Raw genomic sequence first — 15,194 nt, 5'->3', positions numbered from 1 at the left:
CGGGACTTTTGGGACACTCTGTATACGATCGCGCGCATGTCGATTCAAAATATCCGGGTTTCCATCGATCAATCAAAATTGATAAACATTTTGTTTAATATTTTTTCTTTAATTAGCACAAATTGTATTAAAATAAATTATTATATGTGTGCGTGATTAATGAGGGAGAGATTAGCGTTTCGGAAAATAAATTATTATGCTATAAATAGTCGTGCAACAATGAACTTAACAAATGACACTTTTAGTTTTATTTCACCAAAGCAAATTTCACTCGGTCATTCTGCATATCAGTATAATAATGGCTAATAAATGTACTGCCTAAAGATCCAATCTATTCCATCTCCTACGTCAAGTCCAAAGCTGCTCATACATAGTAATATCATTGTAAGAACTGTGCAGAATTAAATCGGCAATGTAATCTTCTTATACTTAAATAATTTAAATAATTTACTTAGCACTCCTCTCATCGATGTAATCTTTACCGGTAAGTGATTATAGGCAATTGAGGAATTCGATCACAGTCTACCTTTAAACAAAAGATAACATTAAATTAATAATTAATAATATTTAATAAATATATTAAGTTCGTCCAACGACATCTGTTTAAGTGATGATCCGAAACGTAGATTAATATCGTTGTTCTATAGAAGTCTATAATTCATTTAAATGTACTTAATATTTATTTTTATCGCTATCATCAACTTTTATCATTTTTTTCAAAGACTTTGTTCTCAAAGTGCTTTGTGAGAGATCGTATAACTATTTATCACTTCAATATGATAGTTCTTGAAAAATTAATCTTTTTTTTATAAAATACTAAACTTATATTTTTATATATTACTTTTAGAATATATGTGTGTTTGTATATATATATATATATATATATATATATATATATTAAAAAATTATTTACAATGTATATACAGGGTATATACAGGGTGTTTCAGACGTATCATCTATTTAAAAACTACAGAAGTGGTTATTTCAAAAAAGTAAAAACATTTTATTATAAATCGGGTACGCTCTATCCTCTATCGAATGGTGATATTTTCAACTTCTGGTTCCGGCCGGAAATAGGTGATCCAGACCTGAAATGCATTTTTTTAAATGGAACTGCCTATTTTTCATTGCATATTTTTATAACCTACCTCGAGAGCTTTCCAAAACACTATAATAAATTATTTTTCCATGAAGTATTTTTTGAATTATGAAGCTTGAAATCATTTCTTAATTTTATATAAACTATAAAATATCTTATCATCATCCAGAAAAACTCATCGAAAGAAATTCTCATCATCCAGATTAAACTCCACTTCAGGTAATTAAGAAATATTATTACAATCCACCTTTGAAAAAATAATATTACATTAATTAATAATTTAGAAAATATTAATTTATATTTCAATAGCATTTTATAATCTTCTTATAGAAAATTCTTATAGAAAATTGTGTCATAGTGAATAGTATGATGATTAGCTTACTATTGTCTGTCCATCAATAGTAATAGTTCCAATTTGTTTATTAATGGCTGCAACTTCTGCTACTGGTCCAGTTATCACAGAGGTGTTTGTATCAACGATAGCTTGGCAGCCATTTTTACAGAAAGTGTTATTAGCTACATCGATCTTATAATGCGATAATATTAATAAATTGTGCATATATAATCAACGTAATTTAGAAAATAATGTACCTATTTATTATAAATCGAGGATATCCTTTGTGAGTAAAAGGAACATTTGTTAAATCATCCTCGTAATAATCGGGATCAGAATCACCCAATATCAACTCACTACCTACTTTGGCTGAAGGATCTCTGTATATTTTTTATATTATATATTTTTATATTATATGATAAAAAAGATAGATGAAAGCGGAAATTTCGCGCATTCAATAAACAAAATTTTTTTTCAAGAACACATTCTACGCTATTTTTTAATAAATAACAATACATTTTTATAAAAAAATTTTATTTTATTATTATTGAAGTATTAATCATTTTTACATCAATTCTAGAAAATTCAATACGGGTAACAAAATTTGGAATTTCCTTCCGTATTTTGCGAATACACTCATAAAAAATAAATGCAATCAACCACTAGCGCTTTTGCTTCTATTATTTATCGATATGCAATGAAACTATACGTTCGATTATATACGCTTGCATATTAAAAAGTATTCGATGTACTCTTATTTCGTAATTTTTAACGATAAAATCGCTATTATAATGGATTCTTGCATAGCTATTCTCAAATATGTTTTATTTGCGCAATGACACATTATCCTTATCATTACGTATCGCAATGATACATTGTCCGTATCGTTACATTGCTAAAAAATTATTAAGCAACTTACGAAGTTAGAAAATAGGCTACTGGAAGGGAACGACAATGTTTGATAAATTCTTATCAATTAATTAAATTTAATAATAAGATATTTTGCACTTTAAATCCTACAACGTGTGTATTTAATTATTAATAGTTGATATGAATAAAATAACGCTTCGAAAAAATACATTTGTTACGTCAACTACGTAGACTAATTATACAATAATAAGTTTCAAATGATATTTCGTTTGCGAGAAATGCCATTATAGACATAATTTACAGCACATCCATATCAGATATTTTCACAACAAAGTATTACGATATTCATGGTTGAGACGCAATTATATATAAATTATACAAAATTTAGCTGATGATGCAAACTTCGTCCGTTGACGATAAGAAAAATTGAAGTTTTTTTTTTCGAAAGATGAATTTTAATAAAACTGACGCAGTACGCACAATAGAGTATAATTTTATTTTATAATTAAATGTAGGCTTCGATTTATGACACAACTTGTTACACATAATTATTTAGAACAATTCCTATTATTTTATGTTTTTATTTTTTATGTTTCATTTTTGTTTTTATTTATGAAATAAATCTACATCAATATATGCTCATGTCAGAGTATTGATTGATAGCTACAAACAAGTATTAATTTCATATTTTGGATACATTCTACCCACAAAAGCAGCAATTATATTCCGCCCATTACAAGTGACCGTCCCAACTTCGCTCATCGCTTCGCATCGACTCGTTAGCGCTCTAGTACGATAAATAGTCGTCCGTGATCGGATCGAATTTTTTCGCGCACAAATTCAGCGTTTGTTTTTTCGCGCGTCATCTCGCAGGGCACGCCGGGCCGATAGAGGCACCTGATAGAAGACCCTACCGGCCGTCCAATCGCAGGCCGGCATCGCGCGGCGACTGTCCGCACTCTCAGTCTCGAGCCCGATTCGCGGAGTTATCGTTTCTCTCTCTTGGCCCCCGGAGTCAGCGAGCCCAAAATTTCCCGAGTGTGCGAAGCAGCGGCAGCGTGAATCGGACAGCAAGCGGCAGGAAGCGACGATCGCCGTCCGTTTATTATCAAGACTCGTCTCTGTCGCGTCTACTCGCGGCACGCATTCGTCGCGTATCGCAAACGCGCGCGCTAAATAAACGGCCGGACTCACGTACGGCCAGTCACTCACACGGACCGGAGAGGAGGGCGAGCCCCGTTGTATCGTGCGATCCGCTGGAGACGGTGTCAACGAGAAAAGGTAGAGAAAACGTACGCGTGGGAGCGTCATCCCGGTCGTATCGCTGATACGCGTTGCAACAGAGATATACATATTTGTATTTATATCCCCCTCTCCCTTCCTCTCGACAGCTATAGAGCGGCCACCGGATCCTCGCCGGATCGGTTGTCCGGCTCGCGCGCCTTCTCTTACGTCAAAAAAAAAAATATACGAGAAAAAGATGTAAGCCTCAAGATCGCCCTCTCTGCTCTGGGGATGAGAAGGATCGGCGAGGGACGTTGCTCGTCGCCGTCAGCGCTTTGACGTCGCGACCCACTTTCGCTATCCGTGCACCTCGCGTGCCGGCCAAATTGTTATTTCTTTATTGTCTCATATCGACAAAACACACCGTCCTCCCGCGCCTTTCGTCCCTCCCTCTTTAAACCGTTCGCTCGCTCGCTCTGTCTTTCCTGCTGCCTCTCTTTCTCTGTCTTTCTTTCTCTCTTTCTCTCTCTCTCTCTCTCTCTTTCTTCCTCCCCCTCATTTTCCTTCTTTTTTCCGAATGCCTCGCTCTATCTATGTCTATCTAGCTCTTTTATCCTTCTCTCTCTCTCTCTCTTTCTTATTCACTATTTGCGCGAGCGACAGAATTCTCTTTCTCTCTCTTTCTCTCTGTCTTTCGGTTCTATCTGTCTTTTTCTCTCCTTGTCTTGCTTACGAAGCGAGAGTTACCCGCACTTAATTTACTGCCGTATTGTCATGCCGGCGTCGAACGTGTATGCTACTGTCAAAGTCGTGCGCTTGCCTCGGTCCAGGTTTATCTTCTCGATTTCTCGATAACGTACGCGCGTGGGGAATGCCAAACAGTCCTTAATTTGCGCGTGGCATTTAACTCTAAGTTCAAAATGCGTGGATAATGTCATTTATAAATAAATCACTTATTTTGAAAGTGGTGGAAATGTAGATAAAAGTGATGGAGCCCCATCTCGTGTGTTTGCAATTTATTTAAATTTATATTTCTCTCATAATGTGAATTTACACCACTTTCAAAATGTTCATTTGTAATATATTTTCTTGACACACACACACACAAATATATACACATACATAATAGATTTTTTAATAGTGTTACTTTCATAATACAAAACATATTGATAATTACTTTTCATATAATATGTACATTAAAAGTATTGTATTTCAATAAATGATGATAATGATTATAGTTTATTTGTTCTAGCACAGACAAAATGTCGGACCGAAAGGCAGTAATCAAGAATGCTGATATGTCAGAGGAGATGCAGCAAGATGCTGTGGACTGCGCTACTCAAGCTCTTGAAAAATATAATATAGAAAAGGTATGTACTTTTCATAATTTTATTTTATATATATCGCTGAATTAGAATGCATTCTGAATATTATGTTAACATATATTCTGAGTGAAACAGCATATTGAAGTCATGATCGTAGTATATATAGATATATTTTACATAGATATATATTAAATTTCTAATATAGTAAGATTTATTTTTATATTTTATATTTATAGTTTAAAAAATTTCAATTCAAATTATACTTTAAGCTATAATTAAATTTATCTGTCAAAATTTGTTTCAAAAGACTCATTAGAGTCCTAGATTAGCCTTTATATTTGGCAAGAATTTTTATTTGTATACTTGTGTAGGCTACATCTTAATAGAAAGTATAATATTGCATTTATATATCGAGAATTTATAATTTAAGAGAAGTGCTAAAGAATTCAAGGAATATCAATTGATATTTGGAATAACTTATTATAAAACATAAGATTTTTTTCTTTGTAATAATTTAATAAATCTGAAAGCTTCTTATATATAAGAAAATTTAATATTTTAATTTAATTATCTTAAAATTGTTAAAAATGGATTTTGTTCTCTGAAAGTAAGAGATGTATTATATATATGTATCATTATATGTAAATTCTTAAGTAGTACATGATGAGATTGTTAGATCAATATCATTATATTGATTTAACCATTAATATCAATCTTGCTTTTTTCAGGACATTGCGGCGTTTATCAAGAAAGAATTCGATAAGAAGTACAATCCAACGTGGCATTGCATTGTAGGACGTAATTTCGGTAGCTACGTGACGCACGAAACAAGACATTTTATCTATTTCTACCTTGGTCAGGTAGCCATTCTCCTCTTTAAGAGCGGATAAGCTCGTTTCTCTATCCTCCTAAATTCCATCCTTCCTTTTTCCTTCCTCCCTCCCTCCCTTGCTCACTACGTAAAATACACACATTTAAAATCACCACCATGTGTAAAAGGAACTTCATTATGCATTATGTATACATTAAAAAAATTTATTTTAAAAAGCAACGCATGTGCCCGATAAGCAAGTAAAGAGAAATATTAACGTTTCCAACTTGATATATTGTTCGTCGTTATGCGAAACAAATTCTAGAGAAACACATACCGAAGGGTAGGGAGATAAACTGGGAAAAAAAAGAAAGAAATGACATACAAATCTTACATGTTAAAATGTATTTTGTATGCCAACAAGTTTGTTGTGTTCTTGTTTTATATTATTAGGTGAATATGCAAAATATGGTTGAGTTCAATACTGGCGATTTTAAATTAGCAAATTTTAGCGTAATTGTTTAATATATAGTGTTCAAATAACACTCTAAGTGCACTGCATATACTTCGCGTTAGATGGGTTCACACACGAAATGTGCCCTGCTTTATATTCTACGTAAAACTGGAAATACATGGTATCCGTAGCTAATCGCCAATAATGAATGTAAGCCCAACGAGATTGATTGTCTCTGCAATTGTTATTTTATATTACTCAGAAACCATAGTCTCTTGCGTATACTACATAACTTGATTTTGTATTTCCTACAGCGACTGACATTTTTGATTAGATTAAGAACTGTTAAATAATTGAAAGCAAGAAAAGAGCTCAATCTTTCTCTCGACGTACGATATCATCATCGTACACAGACTCTTATTAATAACAACTTTATTTCGATCGATATAAAACTAATATGCTATTGAATAACAATATCTGACTCGTTCATTGCTCTACCTTCATAATTTTTATATCGTGCACAGACTACAATGCAAAAAAGACAAAAAAAACATTTTATCTCGAAACGATGTATATACTTAAAATATAACATTCGTTTCCAGAGAAAAAAATATCACCTTCTGCATATTAAATTTTATCTTTTATGTAATATTCAACACTCCATATTATGGTACTTATATATATATATAATAAATATAGATTATACATATAATATACTATTTATATATAGTGCAATCTTCAAACAATTTTTCATGCAGTATTTGATTATCTTAAACGTTGCTACATTGTTCAAATTTTAGACTGACTATTAAATAATAACGAAAATATTATCACCATGCATAATTTTTTTTTAAATAGAAATATTTACACACAAATGCCACTTTTATAAGTAGCAAATATGTGTAGCAGAAAGTGTTCAAAACTAAAACCATGACGGATAAAAAAAAAGAAAAAATCAAATCAAATACTGAAAATCGATTTGTTACCGAGAATATCTGAAAATATCTGAGTTGATTGATATGTTATTACGTTTTTCTTTTTAATTTATTTATATTGTACATATATTCCAGCAGTTTTATTGAGATGCATAAATATTGCATATATAAATAGTAACACACAGGATGTGAGCTGTATCTTTACGGTGTTATATGATGTACGTTATGCTTTCGCCGTTCTTGCTACATGAGATTGGTTCAAGAAGTATGTTGTTAATAGACTGTTCTAAATGAACTGGCCGAAGAACCTGTTATGCTGTTAGGCGGTGGTTGTCATACTCGCTTGCCTACATTTCAAAACACTGCAAAGTATCAGAAATCGAAATATTTTTCGTATTATCTCGAAGATCTAATAAGTGAAAAACTAAATGTGTTATCAGTATGACAGTGTATGTACTTTTTGAGGAGTCGAGCTTCTCGACGTGGGAATCACTCTGTATTTTCCACTACCGCCGATCCCGAGAAATACTTTCGCGATCGAGTCTGCATGCAGAAGATGCGGTAAAAGCAGATGGATATTATTGTGCTTAACAATAAAAATCAGTTCCACACAACGAAACGATGTACTTTCCTTTTCCGCGAGGCGCAAAATGTATAGGTAGCTTAGAAGAGAAAGAGCGAAACTTTGTCCTCTACACAGTGCGATGTTGAATGTCACGAGATCGAAGTTTCTCAAAAATTATGAAGCTAAAATAACAGAGAGGGGAAAATAAATTGGAGTCGCGAATACACGTGTTCGCATGCACACAAACATCTTCCTACGCACACACTGACACCTACTCACATGATATTGCGAGAACATCAATAATGCGTTGTCTCGATAAAATTCAACCTTGCGATTCACAATAGAGTGGTCGACTAGGTAACTACCTGTGTGTCCTGTATAATTTGTGTAACTTCGTTAAGTTACCTATATTTCACATTTCCGTCCCTAACAATATATCAGCGCAATATCATATATACGTTTGTATTTATATACACATATATAATCTCTTTCTTGTACATGTAAAAGCAATGTTTATTTTCTTTTAAAATTTCCTAATTTTTGAATTATTATAATTATTTTTCTGTGACATATCCATTTTTCCTTCATTTTACTTGAAATTAAAATTCGTATATACGTCAATAATTATATTTATTAATATACATTCTAGATTATTATTAGCTTATTGATATATTATTTGATTTTTAATGAATTATATACTTTTTGTATATAATTATAGATAAATATATACTTTTCAGTTTTATAAAGACACATAAATTAAAAAGTTATAAAAAAATACTACATTTTTCTTCAATATATATATATATATATATATATATATATATATATATATATATATGTATGTATGTATATATATAGAAAATTTATTTTTAATTTATTATCACATTATTTTTGATAACTGGAAATTGGAATAATTAAAGTAAAAAGTGGATATCGCACGAATAAATATTATAAAACATTAAAATATTGCTTATATATAGCGGGCCATAGTTAAAGATTTATTTAAAAGTGAAGTTTTAATTATATTACTAATTAAATAAATTATTTCATGGACGCGCAAGATTAAAAAAAATAATTATTAATTCTTCGCAAACATTATCAGGTTTTTTTTGTAGAATCTTTATGCTAAGGCGAATAGAGAAGGATCTGATATTGGTTCAGTGATAGAGAGAGTTTATTCAGTAATCGCAAACTTGATCTGTGATAAAAGTCTTGATCGAACAATTTCCTTAATTGATCCAATGCACGTAATCAAGAATCGGTCTCTCCTAATAAATTTTTAATAAAATTTCATTAACAATTCATTAAACAATTGGACGTTTATCTTTAGAAATGTGTCATTAGACTCAATATCTTGTCATACAGAAGACTCTTTACGTCTTTAGCCCACAAAAAATCCAAATGGTTAAATTTATCATACGGCACACGGAATTTACCGAATGGATTGCCAAGTTTTGTGTATAATTTATCCACATCCTATGGAAAAAACGTAATACAATTATTTGTGCAATTACAATCATATCGTATATGTGTTATTTAAGTTTATCTAGAATTTACATATATATATATATATATATATATATATTCCAAGATATTTTTTATTTTATCTAAAATTTTGTAATGTGATCTTGTATGAAATGTAGGAATATTTCCATTATGTTTCATCTCTCTGCTCTTTCTTCGTATATATATAGTATCATATATAAACTTATATTTCTTTTTTCTTCACGAGAAAATAGTATCTTGACAAATATTAAACATACGTGAAATAAATTAATATGTGTGTGAAAAAAAAGTTACGAACCTTGACGTCCGCTATCCAATCGTTGCTGCCGTAATGCAATGAAACTGGTACATGTATTTTTTTCAAATCGTAAATTGGTGGTCTAAATGAACCATATTTTATTTTATTATAGAGCAATCCATAATCGAATTGTCTAAACTCTCCTGATGTAATAAATCCTCCTGATAACAGAAATGTTCTATTGTTTTATATTATATTTTATAAAATTTTGAAAGATGTTTTAAAATTTCAATATAATAGAGATATGTTGTTTTATTTTTTTAAGCATAACACGAGCACATTAATACAAATAAATGCTTACCACTTTTGACAAGTTGTGCAAAGTGCACCATTTGCTTCGTTGATGCACCAGCAGGAGCATGTCCTAAGATTATCGGTAGAAGAGTCTGCAAAGATAGCACATTAATATACATATACAAATATATTTGTCACATCAATAACATGATACTATTTAATATATATATATATATATATATATATATATATATATATATATATTTAATTATTAATTTTTAATTAATGTTTGAAATTATACTATAAATTATGTTACAAGTATTATAAATTTATGTTACACAAGTGCAAGATAGAAATGATAAAATGATAATTATAATAGAAAAACTATCATATTTTTTAGCAAATAATCATTTAAATCTTCAAAGTATAATTAAAAGACATTAAAAGCCTTATTACATTGTTAAATTGTTCCTTGTCAAATCCAGTGATCAAGAAAAGCATGTTTGAGCAAAAGGGTTGTGTGATGGCGTCTTCTCTGCATATTAATTCTTGGAATACTTTCATCCCTTCGCCGGTAGGCTCGAATTCGTACAGACCTATTAATTTCATCATCGTCTACAACAAAACATTTGATCCACGAAATCTTTAAAGTTTATTATAACTGTAATTTTTCTATTTAGATTAGAATTACACACGGTAATGGAATTTGTAAGCCTTGCAAGTAACTGCATAAGTGCACTCGATACTTTGCCGCAATAAGCGACAGGAGCCATGGCAAACATCGCCTGAATCTTGTTTTGGTATTCAGGCATTTCCGTCGCCATCACAAAGAAGTTTGTGGTACCCTGACTATGCCCCAAGTAAAACAGTTTTTCTTGACCAGTAGTCTCCAGGATATGATCTATCATCGCAGGGAGGTCGCGTATGCCAGTCTCATGCCAGCTGTAACAAGTAAAAAAAAAAGATATAACTGTATGTAAGCAATATTTTTAAATATGTATGTTTATTTAACAAACATTATATATATTTAATCAATATTTAATAAATATTTAAATAAAAAAGATATCAATATTAGAGATAACATCAAGAAATCATAATATTTTATAATACTTATCATAATATTTAGGTCATGAATAAAAGCTGATTAAAAAAGAGATATATCTTTATCGCTTTTTCTGATTGCACTTGTATAAATATTCTATTGTACTTGTATGATTCTTAGATTTTGTATCATTTTTGTCAATTTTTAAATATCCCATATAATTGTGTTTACACAATACATTATTCGTAAAGTTTAAATTATTAATCCTATTGATATTATATTTAATCATAATGTATGTATGCGTCTAATTTGACGTTATATCAAATAATTAAGAGAGAGAAAACGTGTGATAAATTATTATTTTTAAGACTTTGTTATTTAAAATATTTTAAAATAAAACTTAAAAAATTTCTCTGTGATAATTTGTCGTCACATTACATTTCCAAATTGAATAATTTTCGATGAGAAGAAAGTATCTCCTATCTCTCTCTCTTATCGAGTGATGTATAAAATTATTTATAGTTATTTATACATTTTTATGCTATTTTATAATAAGGCTACAATGGCAAGGACATAATCTTAAGTTATATAACAAAGTTATTTTAACACAAGACAAGTAACAAAGTTATTTTAACACAAGACAAGTAAAATTAGCATGTGCTTAAGTTTAAACTCTCTCATCTGACGGTAATAAAAGCACATAGCGTATGTTTAAAAATAATATAAAAGATGTTGTAACAACCCTGTATGACAAACTCTGTATCAACACTTTTATACTTTCTAGGGTCTTGATTTTAATTTTATCTCGAAATGTTTTAGCATTAATAGTATTATATATTTTTAGTAATGTTTTTTCTTACATACACACGCGCGCGCGCGCGCGCGCGTGTGTGTGCATGTGTGTATGTATGTTCTGAAATACCTGAAATCCCAATATTCTTTGTCAAAGGTAGACAAAGACACATGTTTACGTGAATATAAGGTGCCACGCGCGTTACCAAGCCACACGTCATATCCCGCATCCGACAAAATGTATGCTAGAATTAAAGATAATTCTAACATAATAAAAGGCAAATAATAATAAATAATTAATAAAAACAATAGAAATTAGAGAACGCTAAAAATTTTTGAACTCTTTGTAAATAAAAATTGTCAACTTATGATTTTTACGCGCTATTCAGAGACAGAGATATTAAATCACTTAATTTTAAAAAAATATTTTTTTTTTTTTAATTAATATTTTACTTCCAAAGAGAGTTTACATATACATAGTAAATTTACCTAAACCTTTCTCGGGTCCGCTAACGACCCAAGCTGACGAACTACACATAAGACCAGGCATCAAAAATGCAATAGGTTTTTGCACTTTCGAATCGCTGGAATTAACTCGTCCTATTAGCCGATGTAATTCCAAAATATAACCATCAGATGTGATTACTTCGTGCAGCTGACCATTATAGTTATATTTGTTCACTAATTCCAGCTATAATAAAATGATAACTTCCTAATTGACATCGTAAGAAATTGTTAAAAATTGGATAAAAAACTATATTATGTAACGATCAAATCTATAATTAATGGATTGTAAAAACTGGATAAAAAACTGTAGTCATCAAATCTATAATTAATATTAAACTTAATTATCTAATATATAAGACGTTTTATATTAATGAGATAAACTAATAAAATTTAATACAAATTTAGAAGAAGATATATCTGCCAATATAAATATAAAAAAGAAGAGAAAAAAATCAAATCTGTTCAGTATACATTATTTTATCACTAAAAAATTTAAATTTTTACAAATAATTATAGAAATTTTTCGTTATTTTTTACAAGAACCAATATAAATTAATTAAATAAATTTTAATTTTAAATTTTATTAGAACATTGATTAGAACAGCTCAAATTTTAGGTAAAAAAAAACGATAAAATTTACGAAATTTTTATGCTTTAACCAATGTTTCTCGAAATTGACATCATACATTTTTGATGATGAAACATATAAATCATTTTTGATGATGAAAATATAAATCATTTAAGAAATCGTTTCAAACGATGAAAATTATATATATTTTTGTACAATTTACACACACATACACATTTTTTTTCTTTCTTTCAAATTTATTTTTGACGCACAAAATTGAAAGATGTAATACTTACAGTGCTCAGCTTCGCGTCTGGGTGTACGGCTTGCGGCTCTACAAATTTCTTGATTGCCGATATTTGGTGATCTATCAATGAGATATCCGGTTGATCAAACACTAGATTTGGCATTGTCCTAACGGACGTCAAAATTGAGAAGAGAAAGATTGGCAGTAGCATCGTTGTCGTTCGATGAGATTACTGTTGCATGGATTGTTGGACATGAAATAAAATTGTGTAATTTTCTTGAATGCGCAGCGTGTATATATGTATATGTATATATATATATATATATGTATATAAATATGTATATACTTTGATACACAATTGATTCCCTGACTCGAAGATCCTCGGGCGCTATCTCCGCATTTGAATCTGCGGCTGGAATGGAAGCGCCGTTTCGGTTGAAAGATTTCTCCTCGTTCCGATTCTCCGACGGGTTGCCCAATGTACAAAATGAATGACTCAAAAAATAACAATTAAGAACGCGAAATAATAATTATCACTCGTTTCTCCGGAGATTTTGATACGACTCTCGTAATCCTGTACGCAATCTGGCGCGGGCGCTCGGCTCGCGCCTCCTTAGAATTTCGGGGGCGAATGGACACGCGTTGAGACGACAACGTCATAGCATACATATGATATGGAGCTATTAAATATATCATCAATTTGTTTACAGTTTTATATCACCTTATCGAATGCTTTATCGAATGTTTATCTGTCATAATTTCTGATAATGATTTGATAATGAAATGTGATTGATAGTGAAATGTGATTGACATGTTGTAACCTTAAGATTGAAACGAGATTCGAAAGAGATTTATGGATCTTATCGCAAGGCGCAGGTATAAATCGATTGTTCGTCTCTACTCGATCGTTCGACTGTAAAAGTACTTTGATTTGGGAATGCTGGTATCAGATCTGATATATCTAACAAATTATTCGGTATATTTAACAAGGTATCTATTAGTAATGCATTTGTGGATGCTAAGAACGGAAAAAGGAAGATTGGTAAGAACATAGCTGTTCTTTGATGTTGTCGTTGCAGATAGATGAGATCCGAACAAATCATCGAAAGATTTTCTCAAATTGTACGGCATGCATATATATATATATATATATATATATATATATATATATATATGTGCATGCCGTACAATTTGATTTATATATATATATATATATCAATGCCGTACAATTTGATTTATATATATATATCAAAATGTCTACCGTTTCTGCTTTTATCTTTTAATCTTATTGAATGCCATCTGCTAATTTGTTATAACTTTTGTTTCAATAATTCAAAATTAAGCGCATTTATAAACGATATGTATCGTGAAAAAGATTCTTTGATCTTATCGTCATTCATGGGGATTGGTTTACGTCACGAATTATAAATAATTCTCTATAAAAATATTTCCGATCGATTTAAAAATTTGTAAAAAAATAATTAAATTTCAAAGCTTTGGATGTGTAATATATAAAACAATGCATTTTTTAATGTTTCAGTTATTAATATTTGTATAGTTAAATATTTCATATGATTGAATGTAAACACTTGAAGAATTATATATCAAAGGTCACGGATAAGCAACACTAATGTACTGTGTTAAAGCTATGTGTTGGTAAAAAAAGATAATGAGCGTTTTAATCGCGTGAAAGGCATATTTATTGCACCTGAATAAATATGCCGAACATATGTTGCGAATATATTTTGTATCAATTTGAATTTTTTTCATGTATGCAGTTCTTCTGCAATCTATTCGTAATTTATTAATAAAATTGTAACACTTCGGTTGCCATCCCTCGAGCAAAAATATTTGGCCGGCATTTTTCCCTAGATCGCTCATAACGTATTTACGGAAGTTAATATATTTAATTTAGTTAATGTAGTTAATTTATTATTTAATGTTACAATGATATATATCTCACAAATAATCTGAACAAAAGTATAACATGATAACACCTAAATAAACATTAAATAAATGCGCTGTAAATGATAAGAGACTGCACGAGAGCAAATACAAGTGAAATCGTGACGCCATCAATATAATTGAAAAATAAAAACAAGTTCACGTGACGACAGTTGTCAAAAGATTAAGATATTTCAATATTAATTCCAATATTATCGTAGTTTCCACGCACAATATAGTTTCATGCATTTATTTTGGATTTCTAAAGAAATATGATTAATTTAATATAGAAATTAAATTTTTTATATGCCAAAATAATTATATATATTTATATTTGAGTATACATGAAATTTTTTCCTCGTATTATGAATTATTATAAATATAAATATAATTTTTTATAGATTTTCATGTCTTCTTATATCTAAGCTTCGAAATGTAA

At 30.2% G+C, this 15,194-nt stretch overlaps 2 protein-coding genes across 3 annotated transcripts; one reads left to right on the top strand and one right to left on the bottom strand.

Annotated features, from left to right (window-relative positions):
* Nucleotides 1–3,240: 3,240 nt before the first annotated feature.
* On the top strand, nt 3,241–6,591 carry LOC105259196 (dynein light chain 2, cytoplasmic). Of its 2 annotated transcripts, none has more exons than XM_011270985.3 (3): nt 3,241–3,584; nt 4,785–4,897; nt 5,581–6,591. In XM_011270985.3, exons 2-3 carry the CDS (start codon nt 4,790–4,792, stop codon nt 5,740–5,742), a joined length of 270 nt encoding a protein of 89 aa, XP_011269287.1. In that variant the 5' UTR covers nt 3,241–3,584; nt 4,785–4,789; the 3' UTR covers nt 5,743–6,591. The 2 variants fall into 2 exon arrangements, with proteins under 2 accessions (XP_011269287.1, XP_011269285.1); XM_011270983.3 differs by having other exon boundaries at nt 3,397–3,584; nt 4,780–4,897.
* Nucleotides 6,592–8,769: 2,178 nt separating this feature from the next.
* LOC105259195 (lipase 3) lies at nt 8,770–13,480 on the bottom strand. Its single transcript, XM_011270982.3, has 9 exons — nt 13,158–13,480; nt 12,861–13,043; nt 11,979–12,180; nt 11,620–11,734; nt 10,351–10,597; nt 10,112–10,270; nt 9,723–9,807; nt 9,422–9,582; nt 8,770–9,093 (listed from the first exon to the last, which is right to left on the bottom strand). Exons 2-9 carry the CDS (start codon nt 13,020–13,022, stop codon nt 8,944–8,946), a joined length of 1,281 nt encoding a protein of 426 aa, XP_011269284.1. The 5' UTR covers nt 13,023–13,043; nt 13,158–13,480; the 3' UTR covers nt 8,770–8,943.
* Nucleotides 13,481–15,194: the final 1,714 nt, after the last annotated feature.

Source organism: Camponotus floridanus, unplaced genomic scaffold, assembly GCF_003227725.1.
Source record: "Camponotus floridanus strain SB8 unplaced genomic scaffold, Cflo_v7.5 scaffold66, whole genome shotgun sequence".
NCBI classification, from domain to species: Eukaryota; Metazoa; Arthropoda; class Insecta; order Hymenoptera; family Formicidae; genus Camponotus; species Camponotus floridanus.
This window is presented reverse-complemented; position numbering and strand designations above follow the sequence as displayed.

Coding starts and splice junctions, on each gene's coding strand:
- LOC105259196 (XM_011270985.3), top strand. CDS start 4,790: ATGTCGGACCGAAAGGCAGTAATCAAGAATGCTGATATGTCAGAGGAG. Junction 4,898..5,580: donor AAAAATATAATATAGAAAAG/GTATGTACTTTT, acceptor TGCTTTTTTCAG/GACATTGCGGCGTTTATCAA.
- LOC105259195 (XM_011270982.3), bottom strand. CDS start 13,022: ATGCTACTGCCAATCTTTCTCTTCTCAATTTTGACGTCCGTTAGGACA. Junction 10,271..10,350: donor GGCTTACAAATTCCATTACC/GTGTGTAATTCT, acceptor GTTTTGTTGTAG/ACGATGATGAAATTAATAGG. Junction 9,583..9,722: donor TGCACAACTTGTCAAAAGTG/GTAAGCATTTAT, acceptor TTCTGTTATCAG/GAGGATTTATTACATCAGGA.